Genomic DNA, 22,161 nt, shown 5'->3' with positions numbered 1-22,161 from the left:
TAGATGCAATTAGGTCGACTTCTTATGAACCACCAACAACTTCCAATTCCTCTTAATCTTCTGTAGTAAAAATCATGTCAGTGTGGCCTGACAAACTGAGACTGTAATCATTCTCTTTATCCGTTGCTGAGTTAACCGGTTTTCTTGTTTTTTTTCCTGTTCAGATTTTCACTTTTAACGTTTCTGGTCTCTTTAAAATCCCTCTGATGGATTTTTCTTTCAAACTTTTATGCTAGGCCAAAGTAGGTCGTAATTTAGGTTATGAGAACTGTCGTTATTGTGAATGTAAAGACACGTGTTAGCACAAAGTGAGCAGAACAACTGATAATACTCTCTGTAACGACGTTGTAAAATTTAATTTTCGTTTTGTGGTTTACAATCACAACAGTATAGAAACACGATGAAAATAATATGAATATCAAACTCTGATTTTATCTTAATAATCTTTATTTCACAAATACATAACATAGCCCACGGCATGATCAACTTATATACAAATATACACGAGTATATCCACGGCAACAAAAATGTGGAGTACGATAAACATAGGATATGTTATAAGGTAAATTAGATCTCAGTCTTGCTTAAAGATAAATAAATGTCCCAAAATTTCACTAACCGATTTTAGACTATCATCATGGTCGGGATATAAGAGTTCATGCACCGAAGAAAAACTTTTTATGCAAAAGCTTGGTAATAAAATTCTATGTTCCTTATAAAGTATTTTTTCTTTCAAATTAGAAGGAATACACGTTAAATAAGTTTGTAACTAGGTAGGAGGTGCAGGTTTATGCGAGTAAAATATTTAGTACATGCACACTAACAAATCATTATATTTTTCAAGTCCAAATCTTCTTAACTCATTTGTCCCGTTTTTAGAAATGAATGAACAAATTTTATTTCAGTCATGCATAAATCTAGGGGGCCCCAGTGAGAAGTCGCGGGAGATCACTGTGTCCTTAAAATTTCTTATTTGGCAGTTTTTAACTGGAGACCAACAGTATTGAAATATTGCAATTTTTAAATCTTTTTTAATTATACCTATTGTCTCTTTCCATCAGACGTAGGTGTATAGGCAAACATTTTATTTTATTTATTATTTTTGTTACGATTCTGTTTACTTTGGAGTTTTATTCGGTAAATTGAACCCCCCCTCTCAAAAAATTTGTGTTTAGGGCAGCCCAGCGTAAATCAAATCTAAAGCAAAATCCGTCACTGTCGGCAACACGGAAAATTCCATCTTTAGTTCAAATAAGGTGTAACGTGTTTTCTTCTGTTCAAGAAGTTCTGTTCCAGTAAGTTTTTTGAAATGTTTTGGACTCGAAACCAGAAGGTAACGGGCTCTAGTCCAGCGCGAGATACTCCCCTCCAAGGTGCTTTACATCGAAAAATATCGCTCCCCGGTAAGGAAATGTGTCTCCTGAAAACTCAAAATTTGGGGAAAATGTACTCCCTATTCATTAAAAAATGTAAATTACTGCTCTTTCTTGTTACGAAACTCACACTAAGTTAGCTTATAAAACTGGTACCTGGCGGCGAAAAAAAGATATAGTCAAAAGTCACTCATCGTTACAATTTCATAATGTAGAAGGTAAATTTTCGAAGTTTAAGCATGAATTATTAATTTAGTCAACAAAAACTGACCAGTAAACATCGCATCATCATTTTTTGAGAATATTGTAATATTTGAGACGAAATCGCTTAAAACTGCTAATGCGTAAAACCTTGATTTTCTCAAATGCTGCTTTTTTGAGTTGTGTCACTTTCTTTGCCGTGGCACGATACATTGGTGTAGTTAAGGATTTTGAATCATTAATCTAACTGGTCTCCTCTTACGTTATTCCCTAAAATCATGATTTCAGAAACTAGTTAAATGGTATTAAAAAAAAAAAAAAAAAAAAAAAATAGATTGTGTTTGAATAGAGCAACCGGTTAACTCGGATTCCCCGATGACGAACCATAAACGTTCTGTTAGATTGCCGGTTAGCTGAACGTATATGAAAATATTCTATGGACACTCACCGCACAAACCACTGACGTCATGAAATCAATTGCCCGGGTTAACTGGTAACTCTATTCGAACACGACCATAATCTCGTTTGTCAAAATTAATTTTGCACATAGTAAAACATCGATTTTCACTACAAACACTTTCAAAAAATTGTTTTAGTAAGTTTTAGTTTAAATTTTGTGTAACATTTTCACAGTTTCATACACATTTAAAACTGTTTTAATGATTAAATTTTTTCTATTCAGGTTGGGCAAGATTGAGAACCATTTTTCCTTTCTTACACAACAAACAACATGTGACTTATCCTGAGTTGTGGAAATAGGTGACGATTGTCTCGCAAGCACACACCGAAATTCATGCTTGAAAACTAATTTATAGATTTGGCTAACGCATAATGAAAATCATAACATGTGTTCATATATTATTGGTATTTAAACCTTTGGAATTCATTGCGAAAGAATGAAATTGAAGAGGCCGTGGAAAAAAACTCAGGGAATGGAATCTGTTCCGCAGTATGCAGTTGATTAACAGAATTTATTTAAATTCTCTCTTCAGCCTCCATGTTTAGTTCTTTCCTTTACTGATCCTGAAAGTTAGAAAAAAACGATTAATAACTTCAAATTAATATTAGAACAAAGACATCAGATCTGAAAAGATATCGAATGATTAAATGCTTTTGATTAATCTTACCAGATAATAGAGTTATAGCGCATTCAAAGAGAAGTGATAGCGAAAGTAAACAAAGAGGGTTGCTGTTTGGCTCCAACATTTGTTAATTGAATGAACTACTTCTTATTAGTATTAAGGGCTCTTCCACCGTCACGTGCGGGACAATCACTCTCTAATTTCACGAACGTTCCGTTAATGCTTCTTAAAATTTTAATTTAACTGGAGAAAGCACTTTTTTAACCTCACATACTCCTGACACAATTATTCTTTAATTAACAAGTTTTGTTAAAATTTTATTTGCATGCATCACATGCAAATGAAATTTAGTGAATATATTAAGGATTCCAAACATATTTTTGACTTGTGCCTAGGGAGAAAGGGAACCTGAATTCCAAAAAAAAGGGGACCGAAAAAGGACTTTTATCTTAATTTTTAAAGGCTAAAATTAGAGATTCGCTGATTAATGGCATGTAATCAGTAATTTGCTACTTTGCCGATCGTTTAGTATCGGCTAATTTTTACTGATTAATCGGCTGAAAAAAAAAAACATTTTTTTAAAATTTAAATTAATTTTACTTTTGTCTTGAACACCATGAATGTACTTTTCACAAAATGAATTTTTACAACAATCTTAAGGATACTTTAGGATTTAAAATGCTGAACACGAGAAAGGTCAACTTTACTCGCAGCACAGCTAGGCTCTTCTTACCGGAAAACCACACGAATTGCGTAATAACGAAAACATAATTGAATAGGTAGCACTTTTCAGACTGTAGTGATTCCTCGTCTCCTCATTATCGAAATATAGGTTTCTAAACCTACAAAAAGTTCAAGAAAATTCCATAATTTAAAGACTTGTCGAGAAATGGTAAGTAGGGGAACATGGTGCAAAGTGAAATAGCAGGGCAAAGTGAAATGGTGAAATATTTATTCTGCTTTTAACTCCACCTATCTGATATTATTTCAACTATATAGTACCATATGTAGTCTATTAATGACAGGATAAAAATACCGCCGACGGTTAAAGCATTTGGTAACATAGGCCATTTTTTTAAAAATGGTACTCGTATTGTAATATTTTGTTGTAAGTCAAAAGTTATTTTTGTTACTATCAAATGATAAAGTGCTTGTTATTAACATTTTAAATATTAGTTGAGACCTCCTAGTATTCAATGCAGCAGAAATTTAATTAATATTGAGCTTATTTGTATTTTAAATAAATTGTACTATTAGTTAAGTACACGCGGGGCAAAGTGAAATAGTTTGTTTCATTTACTAACTCAATCATTTAATATAAATCACTTACTAGTCATTTATTAATTAATTCATTTACATTCCTTCATTTAGTAATTCACTTATTTATTAATTTATTCACTTATTCATTCATTCTTTTACTCGCTCATTTTTTTCTTCATATATTAATTGATTTATTCATTAAATTATTCGTTTATTGTTTCATTATCTTTTCATTGATTCATTCAAACTTTTATTAACTGATTCCTTTGATCAAACATATGTTTTATAATCAAATAGAAAACATTTCATTTAAAAAAATCTTTTGATTTTCCCTTTGCCCCATGAAAAAAAGGGAAACTTTTCCACTTTTTTTTTTTTTTGAAGACTCATATTAACTGCCAAAATAAAAAAAAAATACTGTTTCAACGCAAGTTTTATTATAAAATACAATGTTCTTTCTTTGTGTACAAATTTAAGATTTGTTCATTTTGAAAAATCTCAGTCATCTTAATCATTTTACTTTGCCCCACATTCCGCTATTACGCGACTGCACCGTTTGCATGTGGCAGGACATCCATCTGCAAAACGTGTGAAAGATCTGTTCTATTTCTCATGGAAGCTTGCTAAATCTGGCGACTTTTCTTAACTCCGAAAAACTTTTAAAACTCATATTTCGATAACGGGGAGACTAGAGCAAATAACGTATGCCTCCCAAAACACGCTTTAATATGCATTTTTGATTGCTAATTTATTTAGTTTTTCATCTTTTCATTTTTACACTATCATATTATTTTCTGGTTAGATGAACATTATCGTGAGTCCATTATAAAAAACAAATATTCCTTACAGAGCTGTTGAGACCGGGAGAATTCGGTGTGTGTCTGCAATTCCTGCATCTCGCCAATTTAATAGTTGTGCTCGGGAATGAAATAGTGGGTTGGTGCCAACGCTGGTATGAACTGAGTCATTTCGGGAACTGCAGCGCTCTGAGTGTAAGCACCACTTTGCTGAAATAAAAAAGAGAAAGGAAAAATGCTTCAGAGCATCTTATTAGTTATTAAGGTACTTTCCCGTTGAAGGTACGTCACTTGGAGAATTTTTCATTTCGGAGATCAATTTTCGTTATATTTTCTGTCACCATGTTCGGTGAAAATAATATCGGAACTACTTGTTGTGGATACCATGCATTATTTTATCTTTTTAATGGACTTAATCTTTAAATGCATGATTTTTAGAGACAATTTTAAATTTTTTTTTGGCTTTAAATTCTGTTTAAATCATAAGATAAATAGTTTTAAAAAATCACTGTTTAATTTAGGGATGGTTTATGGTTAAACAACTGCTTGGTAGCATCGGGCCTTTAAGAGAAAAAACCATAAATAATTTGCCATCAAATGTCCCAAAACATCAATACAAATTGCAAAAATGCCTCCCTAATTAACTAGTAGTAAAAATTATCAGTCATAGAATTAAAAGTACATTTTCAAGCGCATTAAACTAATAAAAAAAAAGTCCTACATTTACGTAGTTAGAAAAAAATGAATCTATTTTTGTTTTCCATCAGACTGGTGCATTTACAAGTTTAAAATTGATTTAATAGCATCAGCAGTGTGTATTTTCTTGGTTACTGGAAATTTCAAAGTTTTAATTGTAGTATTGTTGTATTGTAGCATTTTAGAAGACTAAATTGGGTATGTTGCCAAATAACAGCACGACCCCATTTAAAATTTAAACAAAACACAACCACGGAATTGAACAAATACAAAAGTCAAATGATCTGCAAATAGAAAAAAAATAAAGTTATTAAATAACATGAAAAATCTGGTTAAAATCAACAAATAAATAAAACGGCTTTACATGCTCCATTGAAATATAAAATATTTAGCCCCCCCCCCAAATCGAGTCATTATTAAACATTAAATGTTTTATTAAAAATTATAAAAACAGGAGCAAAGACTGGTGACGACTCAAAAGGTATTTTTCTGTTTTCGCCAAGGTGGAAAATAAACAAGTTACTAAGCCAAGTGACGTACTTGTGACAGAAGAGTACAATTATTATGATTTAAAATTGAAATGTAAGTGAGCTCAGGGCAGCAAGTATTTGATCAGGCTTACTTCGTCTTAATTTTGCATATTACTAAAATGAAAAGAAATCAAATTGAAACTGAGAAGAACCACGAAAATTGCTTGCCTGTTTTGCCATCACACTGTACACGTTGGGGGCAAACTTAACCTGGCAACATTGTGAAGGCTAAGCAGACCCTATCAGCAGCATTCTGCCACTGCCAGGTTGACTTTGCGCCAACTTTAGAGATCGCGTAGAAAACGAATGTATTTTTTTACTAAAAGAAAAAGTTGCAAACGATTATGTTTTGGATGAAAATTATTTATTTTAGTGCATGTGAGATTCGCAATTCGAATAAACTACCATCCTTGGCTAATGGTGGTTTAAAGGGGTAAAATACCCACCCACTTATAGGATATGACATGTCCAAAGAGACGTCTGCCTTGTCCGCGCAAAATTGAAATGTTTTACCACTTTTGCTAAACTCTTACAGTACCACAAGGTGGCGCATGCAACCTCTAGAACTGCCAATGCTTAGTCTTTCAATTATTTTGCGAATGACTGAAAGTTTTTTTAATAGTTATGGTAATTAACTAACTAATTTAAAGTGTTCCTAACAGAAACATAATTAAATGTTGAAATTTACTGTAAAAGCCAAAAAGCCCCTAGCAATTTGAGATATAACTTTCATATACTCTATAACATATTTTTTTTCTTTTTTACAAAAGAAGAAGACATATTTTGTGGTTTGATATTAGTTGTAAGAAATAGAAAAGTATGTTTGACAGATTTTGCAACCAGAGCTAATTGAAAAAAATTGATCTGATGCTAAAAAATATATGTTGGTATACAGGAAAGTAGGCTCGTCTAGCTCTAGACGGAACTTCTTGTTATTATTTAAACGCATCGCTCGTTATTAGTGTGCACTAGAATTTAGGAAGAATTTTGAAAGCAGATAGGTTTTTCATGTCCACAAAGAGAATCGCCGAGCCTAAAGTTTGGCTTTTCCGCCGTGCTTTGCTGTGTATCAAAAAATGAGTTCTACAGACTCAAGTAAAAGTTTTTTCCTTCGAGAGCAAATGCAGTGGGTGATATCTGGTAGCTATCGATAACTCCATCGATTCATCAATATTAGTTTAGTTTACGAGTAAAATAAATAGTTTTCAATAATTTATTTTACTTCCATCTTTTTAAAATTATAATGGGGTTGTTTCCTTCAGTCGAAAGTAATACTTTTAGTCACTAAATTTGATAGAATAAGCAAAAAAAAAAAAAAAAAAAAACTGGATCCAGAAAATTCTTTCATTTTCCCAACAGTTATTTTTTTAATTAATTTTTTTAAGTGTCCGATTTTTCAAACAAGGCGTGGTCTTGATGACGTCACAAATGATGCTTTTTGGCGCATCTTTATATCGCATTTCCACTTTATGATAATCAAGAAGCGAATTAAAATTGCGCTCTACGCTTGCTATCAACCATATCGTTGCCAATGCACGCGAGTAAAGATGCGAATTAAATATTTTGCTTTGTGAATGGCAACACAGAATGGCATTTCATCATTGGTGATGACATCGGAAAGAAATGTAAACAATGAAAAATCACCGGTTTAAGTATTTTTTTAAAAACATTAAACTTAAACAAATTACTTAAAAAATGGTTAGCTCCTATGTTTTTAAGCATGTTCTTTCAGAAAAAATACTTTTAAAATATTGGAAACGACCCCATTCGTAAGTTTAAAACTTGAGTCATTCTCACAGAAACGGCCATTTTCATGCCATAGTTATAATTTACGAATGTTTTGTGACTCATACATATTTTTGGGGGATTAAATACTTTTCAGAATAGAGTTTAACAATGTAATTAAAGTTAAATTTCTGCATTGGTCATTTTCCCTAAACAGCGCAATTTCAACAGGGCAGGGAATGGCACACACTGCGACAAGGGAATGACACCAAGAGGAAATACTAACACATTTTACTGAAGGTATTTTAATTATATTGTCTGGGAAAAGAAAACACTATTTTAATGACTTTTAAATGACCCAATGTAGTGGTCTACAAAAAGTAGTTATTGCCGTCATTTTTTTCCCCTTACGTGGGCCCTGGAAATGAAGTCATGGGAATGACAAAAGTTAAGTTTAACTTACATATTGTCATAACTACATACAGCAAAACCCAATATCACTTAAAGTAAGGTGGAAAAACTCCACCCAAACAAGACAAAAACAAGAATCAGTCACTCATTGAGTACCTATTATGAAATTAAATTAAGTATCAGAGACAGGGTAATGACAGTCATTAAAAATACATAACAAGATTTAACTAACGGATACCCAATTATACTTGACTCTCTTTATTTTAGCAAAAAGAACCAATTTAGATTATTTCTATAATGAGGCCACAATTCAAAGACTAAATAAAAATTACCACATGTGCGAATCATTAATTCCATTCTTCGACAGGGGAATGACAACAAAATCAAAGGACATTAGTTATTATTTTTTTAGAATAATGCAAACTTTGAAGTCTTTGCTTTGATATTTTACAACATTGCACAATAGTTGTTAATAGATTCAACAATATTTTTTTTACAAATATATATGGATTCCTGACATTTTAGAAATAGTTTTGCTTTTAGGTGGGAATAGAGATACACAGGGGAATGATATGTATCATGTAAAAAAAATATTTAAATGAATAATAATAAGAGAGAGTTTGTTTAAACCAATTTTACAAACATCAAAGCTTTTGTTATTAAAGCATTCTACCATCAGTTTGATTTTTATACAATAGGGTGGTTCGAAAAAATCGATTTTTTATTTCGAAATCGCGTTATCTCTCAAAAGTTGTACTTTGGTATCCTCAATTAGGGAAAAATAAAAAATAAATTCTAAGTTGGCATCTTCAGTTCGCGCATGAGGCTAAAAGTTTGGGAAAATGTTAAAAATTAAAATTTTCAAAAAATAATAAAATTAGTTTTTTTTCGTAATGCAACAACCATATAATTGTCAGAATTTTGCGTAGTTTGACCCTAAAAAATAGTTTATAGCTTTTACATAAGATCTTTAGTTCACGCAATATACGCCATAGATTAACTTTCAAATTTCAGGAGATTTTAACCCAATTTAAAGCACATGCGCAAACGAAAGAGCTTACGTAAAGGCTATAAAATATTTTTTAAGTTCAAACTTCACTATATACTGACAGTTTATAGTTGTTGACTAACAAAAATATATGTATAAAAAAACTAACTGTATTATTTTTTGAAAAATTCAATTTTTAGCATATTTTTCAAATTTTTAACCTTATAACAGAACTGAAGATGTCAAATTAGATCCCCCCTTCCCAATTGAGGATACACTTTTAGAACACAACTTTTGAGAAGTAACGCGATTCCAAAAAAAAAAAAAAAAAAAAATCGAACCATTCTATTATGCAAGTTAATTTGTCATTTTTGGAGAAAAAACAAGAATTTCGCAGTTTAGAGAAAATGACCCATATTTACAATTGTATTGTGTATACAATACTTAGAAATAACTAGCTGCGTTACTCGGCTTTGCCCGGTTCACCTTGAAAATACAAATTGTGTCGAGTGACGTATATTAAACAATCAGGCTTAAATAAATAAATAAATAAATAAACATCATGCAAAATCCCCCCCCCCCCCCCAAACAATGACGACAGATATTAAAATACTTTTAAGAAGTTAAATCGAGAAAGATGGATTTAAAAAGCGTAACCATGGAAACACAAAATAAAATAAGTTTAAGGAATTAAAATGCGAAAGAAAATGGTTAACAACTTAAATGGACATGAGATTTTTTGAACTTGATTTAAAAATGCTTGTAACGTTTTTTCCTTTGGATATAGAAGCTCAGGTTTTCGACCGTAGGTCGAGATGGATCTGGAGTAAAAAATATCGCTGTTTCCAATGGTGTCAAAAAGAATATTGTGGAATAATTCCTTCACTTTTTATTGATGTATTTAATAAAGAGAGTAGTGTCTAAATTTCAGCTAAGCCTAAAAAAAAATAGAGCTAAAAACGCAAATAACTCCCGTCGTAATCAAGTTAGAGCATTGAAACGAATTGCGTAGAACGCGGAAAATTCTACCCTTTCCAACGATATGTGATATTAATATGTACAAGTAATTTTTCACCTCCATATTTGGGAATTTATGTAAAAATTGGATCTAAGTTTTAATAAAAAAAGAACTGCTCATCGAAATTTTTTCGAACCAGTCTGCAAACCTTTCCGATGTTAAAAGAAAGATACTGTGAAAATTTCAGTGAAATCGACAGAGTAGTTCTCGAGTTTTGTGCGTTCAAAAAACAGACGCTTTTTGGAGACATCATTTTATACTAGGAAGAGATTGCACTTAAAAAATATATATCAACATCATCATTTTAAAACATTTTTAACAGTGTGTAAAACACTCTGCTCTTCATCTATTTCTTCCTACTTTGACCGATTGTCCCAAGTCACTTCGCGAAGTGACCGACCAAAGCTAGAAATCAGGAAAAGATCGGACAGTGGCCGGTCAGTGTACAGTAACATTGGCCAAAACGCGAATTGGCTGGGCAATTTGCGAACTGGCCGATTTCAAGCCTGCAACATATATAGTACAAGTCGAAACTTCAAAAACTTGCAACACCAAAGCACACATGCTTGCAAATCTTGCTGCAGTTTGTGCGTTAGCTAACGTGTTGCTTCTCTTTTTATTAATCAACTAGTGGTACCCGCACGGCTTTGCTCGTAGTAGAAAATCAAACGGTCATTTGCTTCGCTTGTATATTTACAAATAATGGATGATGAATTTCTCGCTAATTGTCTATGTTCATTCGCTCTTCCCATGTTACGGTTCCACGTCATGATAATTTCCTAATATACTCGTCCATCTTATGATAATTTTACTCCGGAAAAGTTCTTAAAATTGAAATAGAAAAAGAACAAAATCGAATTTTTGAAAAATCGCTTCGAGGTGCACACCCCCATGCTACAAACTAACTTTGTACCAAATTTCATGAAAATCGGCCGAACGGTCTAGGCGCTATGCGCGTCACAGAGATTCGGACAGAAATCCAGATAGAGTTTCAGCTTTATTATTAGTAGAGAAGAGATAAAAATCTTTGCTCTTTAGTTTAGTTTATCAATCGAATTCGAATACATACCGCAGGATGGCACTGGAAAGACTGCTGGGGAAGGTAGACAGAGGACGGATATATCACATTCAAGTTCGCCTGCAAATACCAAAATTTGGACGTTAAAAAGTACCGAAAGTTAAAGAGAACAATCATTGTATGAATAATATCAGTTTTGAAAGAGGAGTGAGTCATCAAGATGAATGAAAAATATGTATCGTTAAAAACTGGTTACGTAGTTTGAAATTTATCAGCAACTTGCGAAAAGTCAGTAGTAATCGGCAAAAATTAATTTTATTTTAAAGATAAACAGCCACATTCAAGTAGGAAAAAAAATGTTTTCTGTTGAATAAATTATCTACTTAGAATGCACTTGCTCTTTCTTTTGGTACTAATATGCAAACATGTTTTCAATACTAAAATTGCGAAAAAATGCTAATATTCAAGGTTTTTAATTAACGACTTCGGTAATTAAAATCTTATGAAGGGGTGATCTATAGGTGAGAAATATCTAGATAAAGTCTCCTTTCGGACAAAAAAAAAAAAAAAAATATCAAAATCGGTTCATCCGTTTAGGACAGTGATTCCCAACCTTTTGCGCCTATTGCCCCTTTCTAGAGGTTGACTTACGCTTATCTCTCCCCCCCTCCCTACTTCTCACTGAAAAACACCATAAGTTGGCGTTATTGAAAATGTTTAATTTTAAGTTGAAGCAGTAAATTAGATTTACATTTATTATCTAACTCTGATTAATACACTTCAAACATTTTAGGAGACTCTTCTTGAAAAATAACTCTTAAAAATTTCATTTCGTTACTTATTACGTCAGCATGATAGTTTATTCATTTGTGTATCAACTCGACCCATATTGGGCAAGTTGATACATTTCACAAAAAATAAATAAATAACAATAATAATAATAATAATATTTTTTTACGAAAAAAGTTATGTCAACAAAGATTTCGAAATCATTATTTGAGGCAGTGAGAAGCAAAGGGATGTAAGTGGGAAAAAAATACAAATTTGGAGATAACCAGTACAAATAGTAGGGCAATTTGTCCTGTCTTGGGGTAAGAGATAGTACTAGTAGCTCTGGTTGGTGTTGCTGTGCAGCATGATTTTGAAAAAAAAAAAATCAATGAAATCCTATCCAAAACGTTATCTTTAAACGCGTTTTATACTCAAAAGTTGAAAATGTCCTCTTACATCCCTTTGCTTCTCACTGCCTCATTTAGTTCTTTTTTAACTTCTGATTCCTACCCTGATCGGTTTCAAAAACGATAAATATTTCAATATTTGGTTGCTCTTGATTTTTATTATTTTGTCTTTTATACACTTATTCCCCTCTATATCCCTTCACGAATTTATCGCCCCTAGACGAGATTAGCCGCCCCTTTGGGGCGATCGCCTTCAGGTTGGAAACCACTGGTTTAAAAGCTATCGTGCCACAGACAGATACAGATACACAACGTATCAAACTTATAGCCCGTTTTCCTTGTTGTGGCTGGGCGGGGTTCAAAAGCAACCCAAACCCATACTTAAAACTTACCTCAATCTATAAAGTAGTTGTTTGACTTTCGCCGCTATCATTTATATCGCACCGTCAAATACTGTATACCGCCTCAATAGACGGTAACGTTCAAATTTATCCATTTGCTGTTTCTAGTGTTATTTCTTGTTTAACTAACTCTAAAAATTCAGTAAATTACCGCCCTGAAGCCAGGGCTAAGGCAGAAATACATGAAATACACCGTCAGCTCAGTCATTCCAGCCGAGGACTGCAGTTTCGTGTTTATTAGCACTTATCAGCCCGGGATAGGCTGTGACTGAGCTGAAGGTGGAAAAAACCTCTTAAGGAAGCCAAGAGAGCCAAACAAACTGGTAGCTAATGTAGAATTAGCACTGACCAGACGAGTGACCGAAGCAATGGTTCGGTTCAACTCAAAGATTGATGGCAAGGCATGGTATATTCAGTAAATTACCACCCTGAAGTCAGGGCTAAGGCAGAAATACATGAAATACACCGCCAGCTCAGTCATTCCAGCCGAGGACTCAGTCACTTTCTATGCCGGGCTGATGAGTGCTAATAAGCACGAAACTGCAGTCCTCGGCTGGAATGACTGAGCTGGCGATGTATTTCATGTAACTCTAAAATGTTTATAACTATATTGCAAGTCGTCAGATCAGGACCGTCATTTGGGCGATCAGGGGGGGGGGGGAGGTCGATTGACCACCTAGATTCTAAAAACATAGTGTAATTCGGCATTTTTCATGTTTTTTGATTTTTTTTTTTTTTTTTTTTCAACGTGGGCATTGAATGTACACCCTTTGTCCTCCCCCAGAAAATTTTTGTCTACTTGAGAAGAGAATGAGATGTTTAAAGAAAAATTTGAGATACGCTCGTCTTGCCACCGCCTTCTTGACTAGGAAGGCCAGTATAGAGGCCAGTAGGCTGGAAACTAGTTTCGCCGTGATGTCATACTAACGGGCGATGGAGTTTTTTGCCTTCTCCTTTCTCGCCTCTAGTCAAGAGGCCAGTGATCTTGCTCGAAGAGACAGTATGAATTCTGTATCTTGGCGCTTTGTTGGGGTATTTGGCGGTGTTATCACAAGGAAATGACAGTTTGCTCCGCCTCCTCGAATGCAGAAGTCAGTTTAGCGCGGGGGGGGGGGGGAGGGTGCTTATAAATCAGACAACTTTAACATTGGCGTACAACTGAATGTTCAAAAAAATCCTAGTGTCCTCTGTGTGTCACTTGCTTTAGTTGTATGCTGTTACTTTCTGTATTCTTAAATTTTAAAAACTGTTTTTGCAGCAAAATGCAATGACCATAAGCCTTATTCCAAAAACTGAAATAAAATCGTCCGACACCACGTGACAAAGGCGGAACCAAGTGCATTATCCTGGTGAACGGACAATACAACTCATCGTCTTCATGTGCAATAGCTTTTTAAAGAAACGTTGCGTCGTCTTACCTGAGGGTTTCCGTATGAGCACATACTTTCTGGTGAACTGAAGAATGTTACACCATTAGGATATGTTAGAGGAATCCCGCCAGGATATAAAATGGTCCCATTTGGTACGGTGGGTGCAGGATCTGAAAAATTAAGGAAATTACTTTTCAGCGTCCGATGCGAACGGAAAGGATAAAAATAGCTCAACGATTAGACTAGCATTGAATAACTTATGTAATTACATAGATGCAGTATAACTAGACGCACAACTCCGTAGTGAAAGTCAAAGGTCGCCAATGGAAGCGCGAAGCTTGAAATAGATGGGCAAAAGCGTAACCTACGCGGGTGAAACGATGGTTGCGGAGTCGGAAAGAAAATGGCCGACTCCGGGGACATTTTGAAACGTCCAACTTCGGCTTTTTTTTGCTTTTGTATTTAGTTATTTATTTTTTTCCTTTCAAATCCCCCCTCCTCATGGGAAGGGGGAAAAACCTCCCTAAACAGAGATTAAGTACTAATTCTTTTTTATGAAATTTTCGCGCAGCATTTTATTGTAAACCTAAGATGCATACAACGCTAGAAATTCTGTTTGAATATCAAATTTCCAATAGTTGCGATTTTAAAAGTGAGAATACTTAAAAATCTTATTATTTTTTTAATTGAAAAAAAAATTGCTCCCCTTTCACGTTTGACTAATAGATGTTGATGAAATCGTGTGCTTTCAATTTTAAAAGCTGTGTCTTGAGAGAACAAAGGCCTTTTTGCTATGTCAAAAAAATTTTCTTGACAGGGGCGGTCTGCCCCAGGTGACACCCATCGAGTGGGTATAACTAGGGGACGACGTAGGTAGTTACTACCATGACTACCTGCGATCTGGGGAAGCCATGATATTGCTTCCGAGTAAGTTCGATAAACAATCAAGCCCACTCCTTTACCTTAAAATTAGTCCGACTCCAACTCTACAGCCCTGGGTGAAACTGTTTGCATCTCACCAGGCTATGGCGAAAGTTGTTGCACTTTTCGGACATTTGCCCATCATATCCATACTAGAAGAACTCGTTGCCATGGGACCTGGTTCTCGTTGTGTGTATCTAGTTACTACTGCATGATATTCAAGCAATAAAATTTAATTAGCATCAGCATGTTACAGATGTAATAAAAAAAAACTGAACCATAACATTTTTCAGTTTTTAAAAAGATGTTCTTAATACCGCCCACTAGGTGTTCCTAATATCGCCTACATGAGAAAGTGCTGGAAAATTTAAGAAATAGTTTAAGAACAAACATCACTTTATTTTTGCCTGCTTCTGCATAGTTTCTACAAAATAGTAGGTTTAAAAGCTACAATTATAGAAAATATAAAATGTTTGTCTTATTCTTATCGTTTGTTAAGTTTCTCAAAGAACCAATGAAAACACAACTTGCATCTTAACCAAGTTACACCAAGTTAGCATTACGAGAAGGCATAATTTTTCTCGTGTTTCGATCCTTTTTGGTTTGATCAGCTGGTGGCTTTTCAAAAAGGACCACGCGTAGGTGTGGTCCATCGTTTATTTACAGAACGGGATGAATTAAAAGAAGGCATTATCTTTCTCCTGTTTCGAATTTTTTTAGTTTGATCAGCTTGTGGCTTTTCAAGAGGGAGTCATTCAGGCGTAGGGCGGCTCATTGTTATCCGCCGAACGAGATGAATTAAGAGAAGGAATTATCTGTCTGGTGTTTGGATCGTTTTTAGTTTGATCAGCTTGTGGCTTTTCAAAAAGGGACTTAATTTTTACGTCTATTTTTTCTCTTTTGTTTTCCTTGGGAGGTTGGCTTTCGCTTCTAGACCATTCCCCCCGAATGCATGCAAGTGCTTCTAAGTTAAATGGGGGGGGGAGCACTTTTTTTTAAATGTTACTCTCGCATATTGTTTCTAAAGTGGGTTAAAGTCTTAATAGGATAGTACCAACAATGTTTGAGACCAAAAAAAATTAGAACAGGATGAAACCCATTGGAAAAGTAAGAAAATATGATAAAATTAATAGGAAAAATAATTACGGGCGATCTGAGTTCGAGAAGGGGGGTGGCGGGGGTTTAAGGGGGGGACGGTTTGTCACGATTTCCGGCAAAACTACGAGTGCTATCGAAAAAAAAAGTAAATGACAAAGTTGTTGGTAATAACAAGAACTACAACTTTTGTATTTGCACTTTTTCACAAAACCTCAAAATTTATGCGAAAAATTCAAAAAACCTACCATTTGGTTTTTTATTTTTATCTCCCATAAAAAACGATTTTTTTCACGAAACTTAGTGAAAAGTTACCTTTTTATGTCTCAAATACACTGAAAATTTTTTTGCTTTAAAATATTTATTTTTTCTTCTATTTTTGATTTAGTAAAAAAATAGCATTGTAATTTTCAATCGAAAAATCTTACGTCAAAATATCTGATTTTTCTTTTGAAAATCGGAGCGTGTTTTCGTTGGAATCTCGACTTTCTGAGGGTATAAAAATATATACAATAGTATGGGAAAATTTCGCAAAAAATGAAAAAACACGAAAAAGTTTGAATTTGAAAAAAAAAAAAAATCATTACGTAAAATTTAAAGTATTTGTTAAAATTTACGCTTTAATTACTCAAAAAATGTAAGTTTCCAAGTTAAACTGCTAAACTAAAATATTGAAAATTCGTGGAACATAGAGATTGCAAAAAACACGCGAAAATAGTTAACGAAATTCGACATACAAGCAGTATGATAATGCGCTTTTACTGCAACTAAATCAGGCACATTTCTCAAACGAACTATAATGTTTGTATCGAAATCATTCTGTGTGTTTTGTTTTTGAATATGCTGTACTTTGTTTCGTGTTATCTCTTGCATTGCTATTTTAAATAGCTTCACATATTCAATGTTCGGATAAATTAAAAAGAAAGGTATGACAGAAATTTTTGATTAAAAAATGACTTATTTTTTTAGCTGATTGATTCAAATTAAAGTACATGTAGTATTTACCTTACTATGTATATTTCAATAGTTTATTTTAAATAAGTAAATTCGTCACGACTTACTTGAAGTATAACTCAACCTGCACGTGTATGTTTATAAATGATGTTGTTCATTGCTCGAACGATCTTAACAGCTGCTACGAAATAATCAGCAGGAAAAGGCTCAGACCTTTCTAGACTATTTGCCCCTTCTGTACTTTTCAAATTGTAAGAACATGCGAAAATTATTGTTGATTTTAAATAAAAGCGAACTTACCATACACTCTGGCAAATGGCTGAAAAATGAAAAATAAAAAAGAATTATTTATCAGACAATGTATCACTGATATGCATAGTTATGTGTTTTATGAAAAAAAAAAAAAAAACTACACATGAGACATTCTCAGTTTTTGCGGCTCTGCGCCTCCTTTTGAACACTGATGTGAGAGGGGGGTCCCACACCTCCCACACGCTCTCTCTGTATGACCAATTAGAGACGCTATATAAACAGGCAGGCGCATCAGCTTAAGTTTAGCCATTTTGGATCGGATTTTCATTGTTGCACGGCTAGGGTTACCAGAGCAAAGTTTCGGATTTCGCCAAATTGCCCGAAAATCCTACTTTATTTAATAAAAAATTCACGGTCGCTAATAATCGCTAGCATTGAACAATCACCAAACGCGATTACTGACAACTTAAAAGACAACTGGTTATTAAATAAAAATACAGATAATTTCGAACAAAAAATTTAACATTACTACATCCTATGATTTTGATTTAAACATGATATTATTAGAACACATGAAATCAAAGAATAAATATAAATTGCTTTTATGTTAAGCGCACCTTAGGATTGTTGGTGCTTGTTCTCGTACGAGTCCATGTCAAAACCTGGAAACAAGAGAAGCATGGGTTTCTGCAAAGAATCGTTGGAGAAACAAGTATTTTTCGAAATTATAGTCTTTATTACTAATAATAAAGCTGAAAGTCTCTCTGGATGTCAGGATGTCTGTGACGCGCATAGCACCTCGGCCGTTCGGCCGATTTTCATGAAATTTGGCACAAAGTTAGTTTGTAGCATGGGGGTGTGCACCTCGAAGCGATTTTTCAAAAATTCGATTTTCTTCTTTTTCTATTCCAATTTTAAGAACATTTTCCCGAGCAAAATTATCATAAGATGAACAAGTAAATTACCAAGTTATCGTAACATGGGCAAGCCAATTGGCAAGAAATTCACCATACATTTTTTGTTAATATACAGGCGAACCAAAAGACCTTTTAATTGTCTACTACGGGCAAAGCCGTGCGGGTACCACTAGTAAGAGATAAGTATGAATTGAAAACTCCCACCAACTCCGCGTTGTGGAAGTCTTAATATTCTTATTGCATTTACCCTCCCCATTTCCCACAGATTCAATGTTTTCGACTCTTCCACCGAGTGCTAACAATGCTGAGGCGCACAATGTCTAGAGCCTAGTAAGGATGGCATATAATACCAGTCACATTCACGACAACATTGGGAGGGCTGCCGCTGTCTGTCCCTGACATGTTTTTGTATAAGTTTGTAACTGTGATAAAGAGCACTTCAGATCACTTTCAAAATTTTCAAATTTGCTCAATTCAATTTAACAGTATGACGATGAAAACTGCACTGACCCCCCCCCCCAAAAAAAAAGAAGGTGATGTCGAAAACATTTAATGTGACCACAAAAACGTCCCCAGGGGCGCGTGCCTTTCAGGTTAAGTTAACTTAAGCTAGCTTAAAAAGAAATACGATACGTTTATTTAAGATACTGATGTACAAACATATTATAATGATTATTCATGAGATAAGTTGCTCATGTGAGGCAGTAAAAGCAAAGGGATGTAAATGGATATTTTCAAGTTTCAAGTAAAACGAGTTTAAAGATAAACTCCTATTGAATTTTTTTTCTCTAAATCATGCTGTACAGCAGCACCTACTAGTGCTATCTCTTGCCCCAAGACAGAGGAGAGGTCCACCTACCATTTGTTCTGGTTGTCTCAATTTTTTAATTTTGCCACTTACATCCCTTTGTTTCTCACTGCCTCATGCTTTTCTTTATTTTTAAAAAAAATATTTTTTAAGGTAGTAGAGGAATTATTCCGAAATATCTTTTCTTCTTTATTCATGGGCAGAGTTAGATTTTTTGCATCTAGAAGGAGCTAAGCTTCCACCCGAAAAAAAAAAAAAAAACACCTAAATTTAAGGATGCAAGGAACAATATTGTATACACTCAGATAATGGGCAGAAGATGGGGGAATTGAGGCGGTATCTCCAGCAAAAAGCGACCAAACGAGATCCCGTTGTTTGGCTACATAGAAGAAAGAGTGGGAGAAATCATTTATAAAACTAGAAAACAGTTTTAGGGCATCTTTGCAAATTAAAGTGGGGTTCGCTCCAGAGAAGTTTCTCGAAATTGAAAATTAAAAAACGTAATTTTACGCTACCCTTGGATACGTTAGGAAAGTAAAGAGGAGTGGTACCGATCTCCTTCGGAAAATTTTCAGGCTTTCTTTGGGAGTAACATTAGAGAAAGGGTGACAGCTCGCGGACCCTCCATCAAAAATTTCTTTATAATTGAAATTCTAAAAAGACATTACAGGCTTTTTAAATGATTTTAAGAGCTGGTTCAGGAACTATTCCCAGAAGATTTTTTGAGATTGGAGTTTTAAAAACGAAATTTTAAGCTTCAATCGCTAGGGAAGGGGAAGGGCACTGTCATTCGGACAATTTTCAAAATTGAAGGACCAATAATGCCATTAGGATTTGTTTGATGACTTTACTGGAAGAGAGAGGATTCGAGGGCTTCCCTCGAAAAAATTTCCAGTACTCTTAACAACAACGAACGCACAGTGAGCAAATATTAAGAGGGCATAAGAGAAAAAGAAAAACCTCGTAGAATGTTCCGGGTTTTTTTTTTTTTTTTTGATTAATATTTTTGGAAAACGAAACTAACTTTTATTGGTACGCATCAAGAAATGAGGACTTAAACGTCGTTTGTATTTTCTTTCTCTGAGGGGACTAAAAAGTCTTTACGAAAGCTTAGCCCCTTAAGCTCCTCTTTAACTCCGACCATGTATTTATTAGTTTAATTAAGATCATTTCATAAATTCTGTCACTCACATATTAAGGAAACATTCCTGCAGAAGCACATAGAATAAAACTTACCTGTTTTTTAATTGCTGGAGCAATGTTTAATTTTTTGTCTTTTAAAATCACATCTGCCTGAAAAGAAAAAAAAGCTAATGAGTTTAAAAAGTAAGAAATCTAGAAACATGTTTTGAAGGGAAAAAGTTAAAGCTGATGGTAATTAAAAGCAATTTTTAAACTTTTTTTGAAAAAAAATTTCTTTTTTATCTTTAAGTAAATGCATTACCACAACTGAAACACATCAGTTAAAAAAAAATCTCTTTTGAAACAGGCTCCCCCCCCCCCCCAGTCTTCTTGACTGAAACATACATACCGTAAACGCGTGCTACTTTGGCCCTAATCACATTCTTTGGCCCAAATTGGTCCCGTTCTCACTAAACTTTCAGGAAGCAATTTTTCAACATATTTTGACAGAATCCGTTAGCGAGCAGTCTCAAAGACTCAGTAAGGTATACCAAGCAGTTCGCTAGCTCTCCGTAAGGCCAGCACTAATAAACTAGTCGCCTATCGTTGATTATTTTTTAACCTTTTATGAATTTTTACGTGTTCAAAATATCAAATAAAATAGGCATATTTGTTGAATACATTCTACCTAACTGAGAACAAAATTAAGTTTTGAACACACACAATGAAAGCTTAACTATATCTTTAAAATTAATTATTTTTCAATTCCCTATTTTTAGGGATTTTTCGAGTCTCCAACTAGTTCACCGCCTGTCGGGCAAACCATTAACCATTCACGGAAAACATTGACAGGTACTCAGATTTTTACCTCTCCGCATATTTTTTTCTTAATTAAAAAAAAACTTCAACATTAATGCCATAACTTTAGTGTCTGGAGACCATTATTTTGCCTTTGCAGGTTTAAAACATCGAAATACAGTCGAACCTCCATATATCGAACTTCCACATATCAACATTTTCTATATATCGAAATCCCAGAAAATTTCTATGTTCATTACATAGAAAAAATGTTTCTATATATCGCACAAATCTCTATATATCGCTTTTTTTTTCGAGACATTTGTAGATTTTTTTCCACTTTAGACTGTATGTCTCATGAAAAATAAAGGTTAGGGGAGAAAATTATGTTCACTAAAGGTTGCTACGAAACTCAAAAGGAATCTGGGGTTGAGGGGTGTGTAGATAGGTCGTTGTTTCGTTCTAGAATTCTTAAATTACTTCAAGTTTGTTTCAAATATCTTAGTTGTAACCAGTAACATTGTAAAATCAGTTTCAATTTATCCATTTTTTCTATTGATTATCGTTCCTAGTCGTTTTAGCTGCAGTAAAAATCATTCAAGTTACGTAGATTAATTTTTTACTTTTCCTTCGATTTGTCAAAACGAAAATCCCCTAATGTTGCAGATCAAGTTGAGTTGCCGAAGAATGAAGATGTATAAAGGCGCGAAAATGTAATTTCTGTTACTTTTTTAATTATTAACTTTATTTTATCCGATGCTCGTATAAATTTGAAATTAGGTTTCATACACGAAAATTAGCTTTAATTTTAATGTTTTAGAAGATTTTTAGGATAAAATAAGATCGTTTCTAAATATAGAAATTTCTATATATCGATTTTTTTTTCCGGCAATTTGCTACTTCGATACATGGAGATCCGACTGTACTCACATTTGCCGCTTTGTTTTAGAACTAAACAACAAACTTAATACTATGAGTGATTTGTTTTTCTAATGCTCTTTTACTCATAGGTAATAAGAAAAAGCATTACTTGCTTTTACATTTATATCACGTCGTAAACAAATGATAGGAACATTGTACTGATATTTCTTCGAGAAAAAAAAGTCGATTCAATTAAGTCGCCTAGTGTGAACACAACGAAAAACGCCAATCAAATAGTTGACAGTCAACTTTTTCGAGAAATTGATTGAAGTAACCGCCTCACGGCTTTACAGTATCGTTATGATCTTCTCCATCGCCCCTCTAG

At 33.9% G+C, this 22,161-nt stretch overlaps 1 protein-coding gene across 2 annotated transcripts in view; it reads right to left on the bottom strand.

The window, feature by feature from the left end:
* Nucleotides 1-432: 432 nt before the first annotated feature.
* The window catches only part of LOC129229246 (protein boule-like), a 47,480-nt gene continuing 25,751 nt past the window's right edge, over nt 433-22,161 (bottom strand). For both annotated transcript variants that reach the window (XM_054863511.1, XM_054863512.1), the window contains 6 exons: nt 20,232-20,288; nt 17,319-17,337; nt 14,097-14,218; nt 11,151-11,219; nt 4,764-4,923; nt 433-2,597 (listed from right to left, as the gene is read on the bottom strand). In XM_054863511.1, the coding sequence (XP_054719486.1) occupies nt 4,822-4,923; nt 11,151-11,219; nt 14,097-14,218; nt 17,319-17,337; nt 20,232-20,288 (369 nt within the window). In that variant the 3' untranslated portion in view covers nt 433-2,597; nt 4,764-4,821. The remainder of the gene's footprint in view (nt 2,598-4,763; nt 4,924-11,150; nt 11,220-14,096; nt 14,219-17,318; nt 17,338-20,231; nt 20,289-22,161) is intronic.

The sequence above is a fragment of the Uloborus diversus genome, chromosome 9 (genome assembly GCF_026930045.1).
Source record: "Uloborus diversus isolate 005 chromosome 9, Udiv.v.3.1, whole genome shotgun sequence".
Lineage (NCBI taxonomy): Eukaryota > Metazoa > Arthropoda > Arachnida > Araneae > Uloboridae > Uloborus > Uloborus diversus.
Note: the sequence above shows the minus strand (reverse complement) of the source record. Positions and strands in the feature narration are given on the sequence as shown.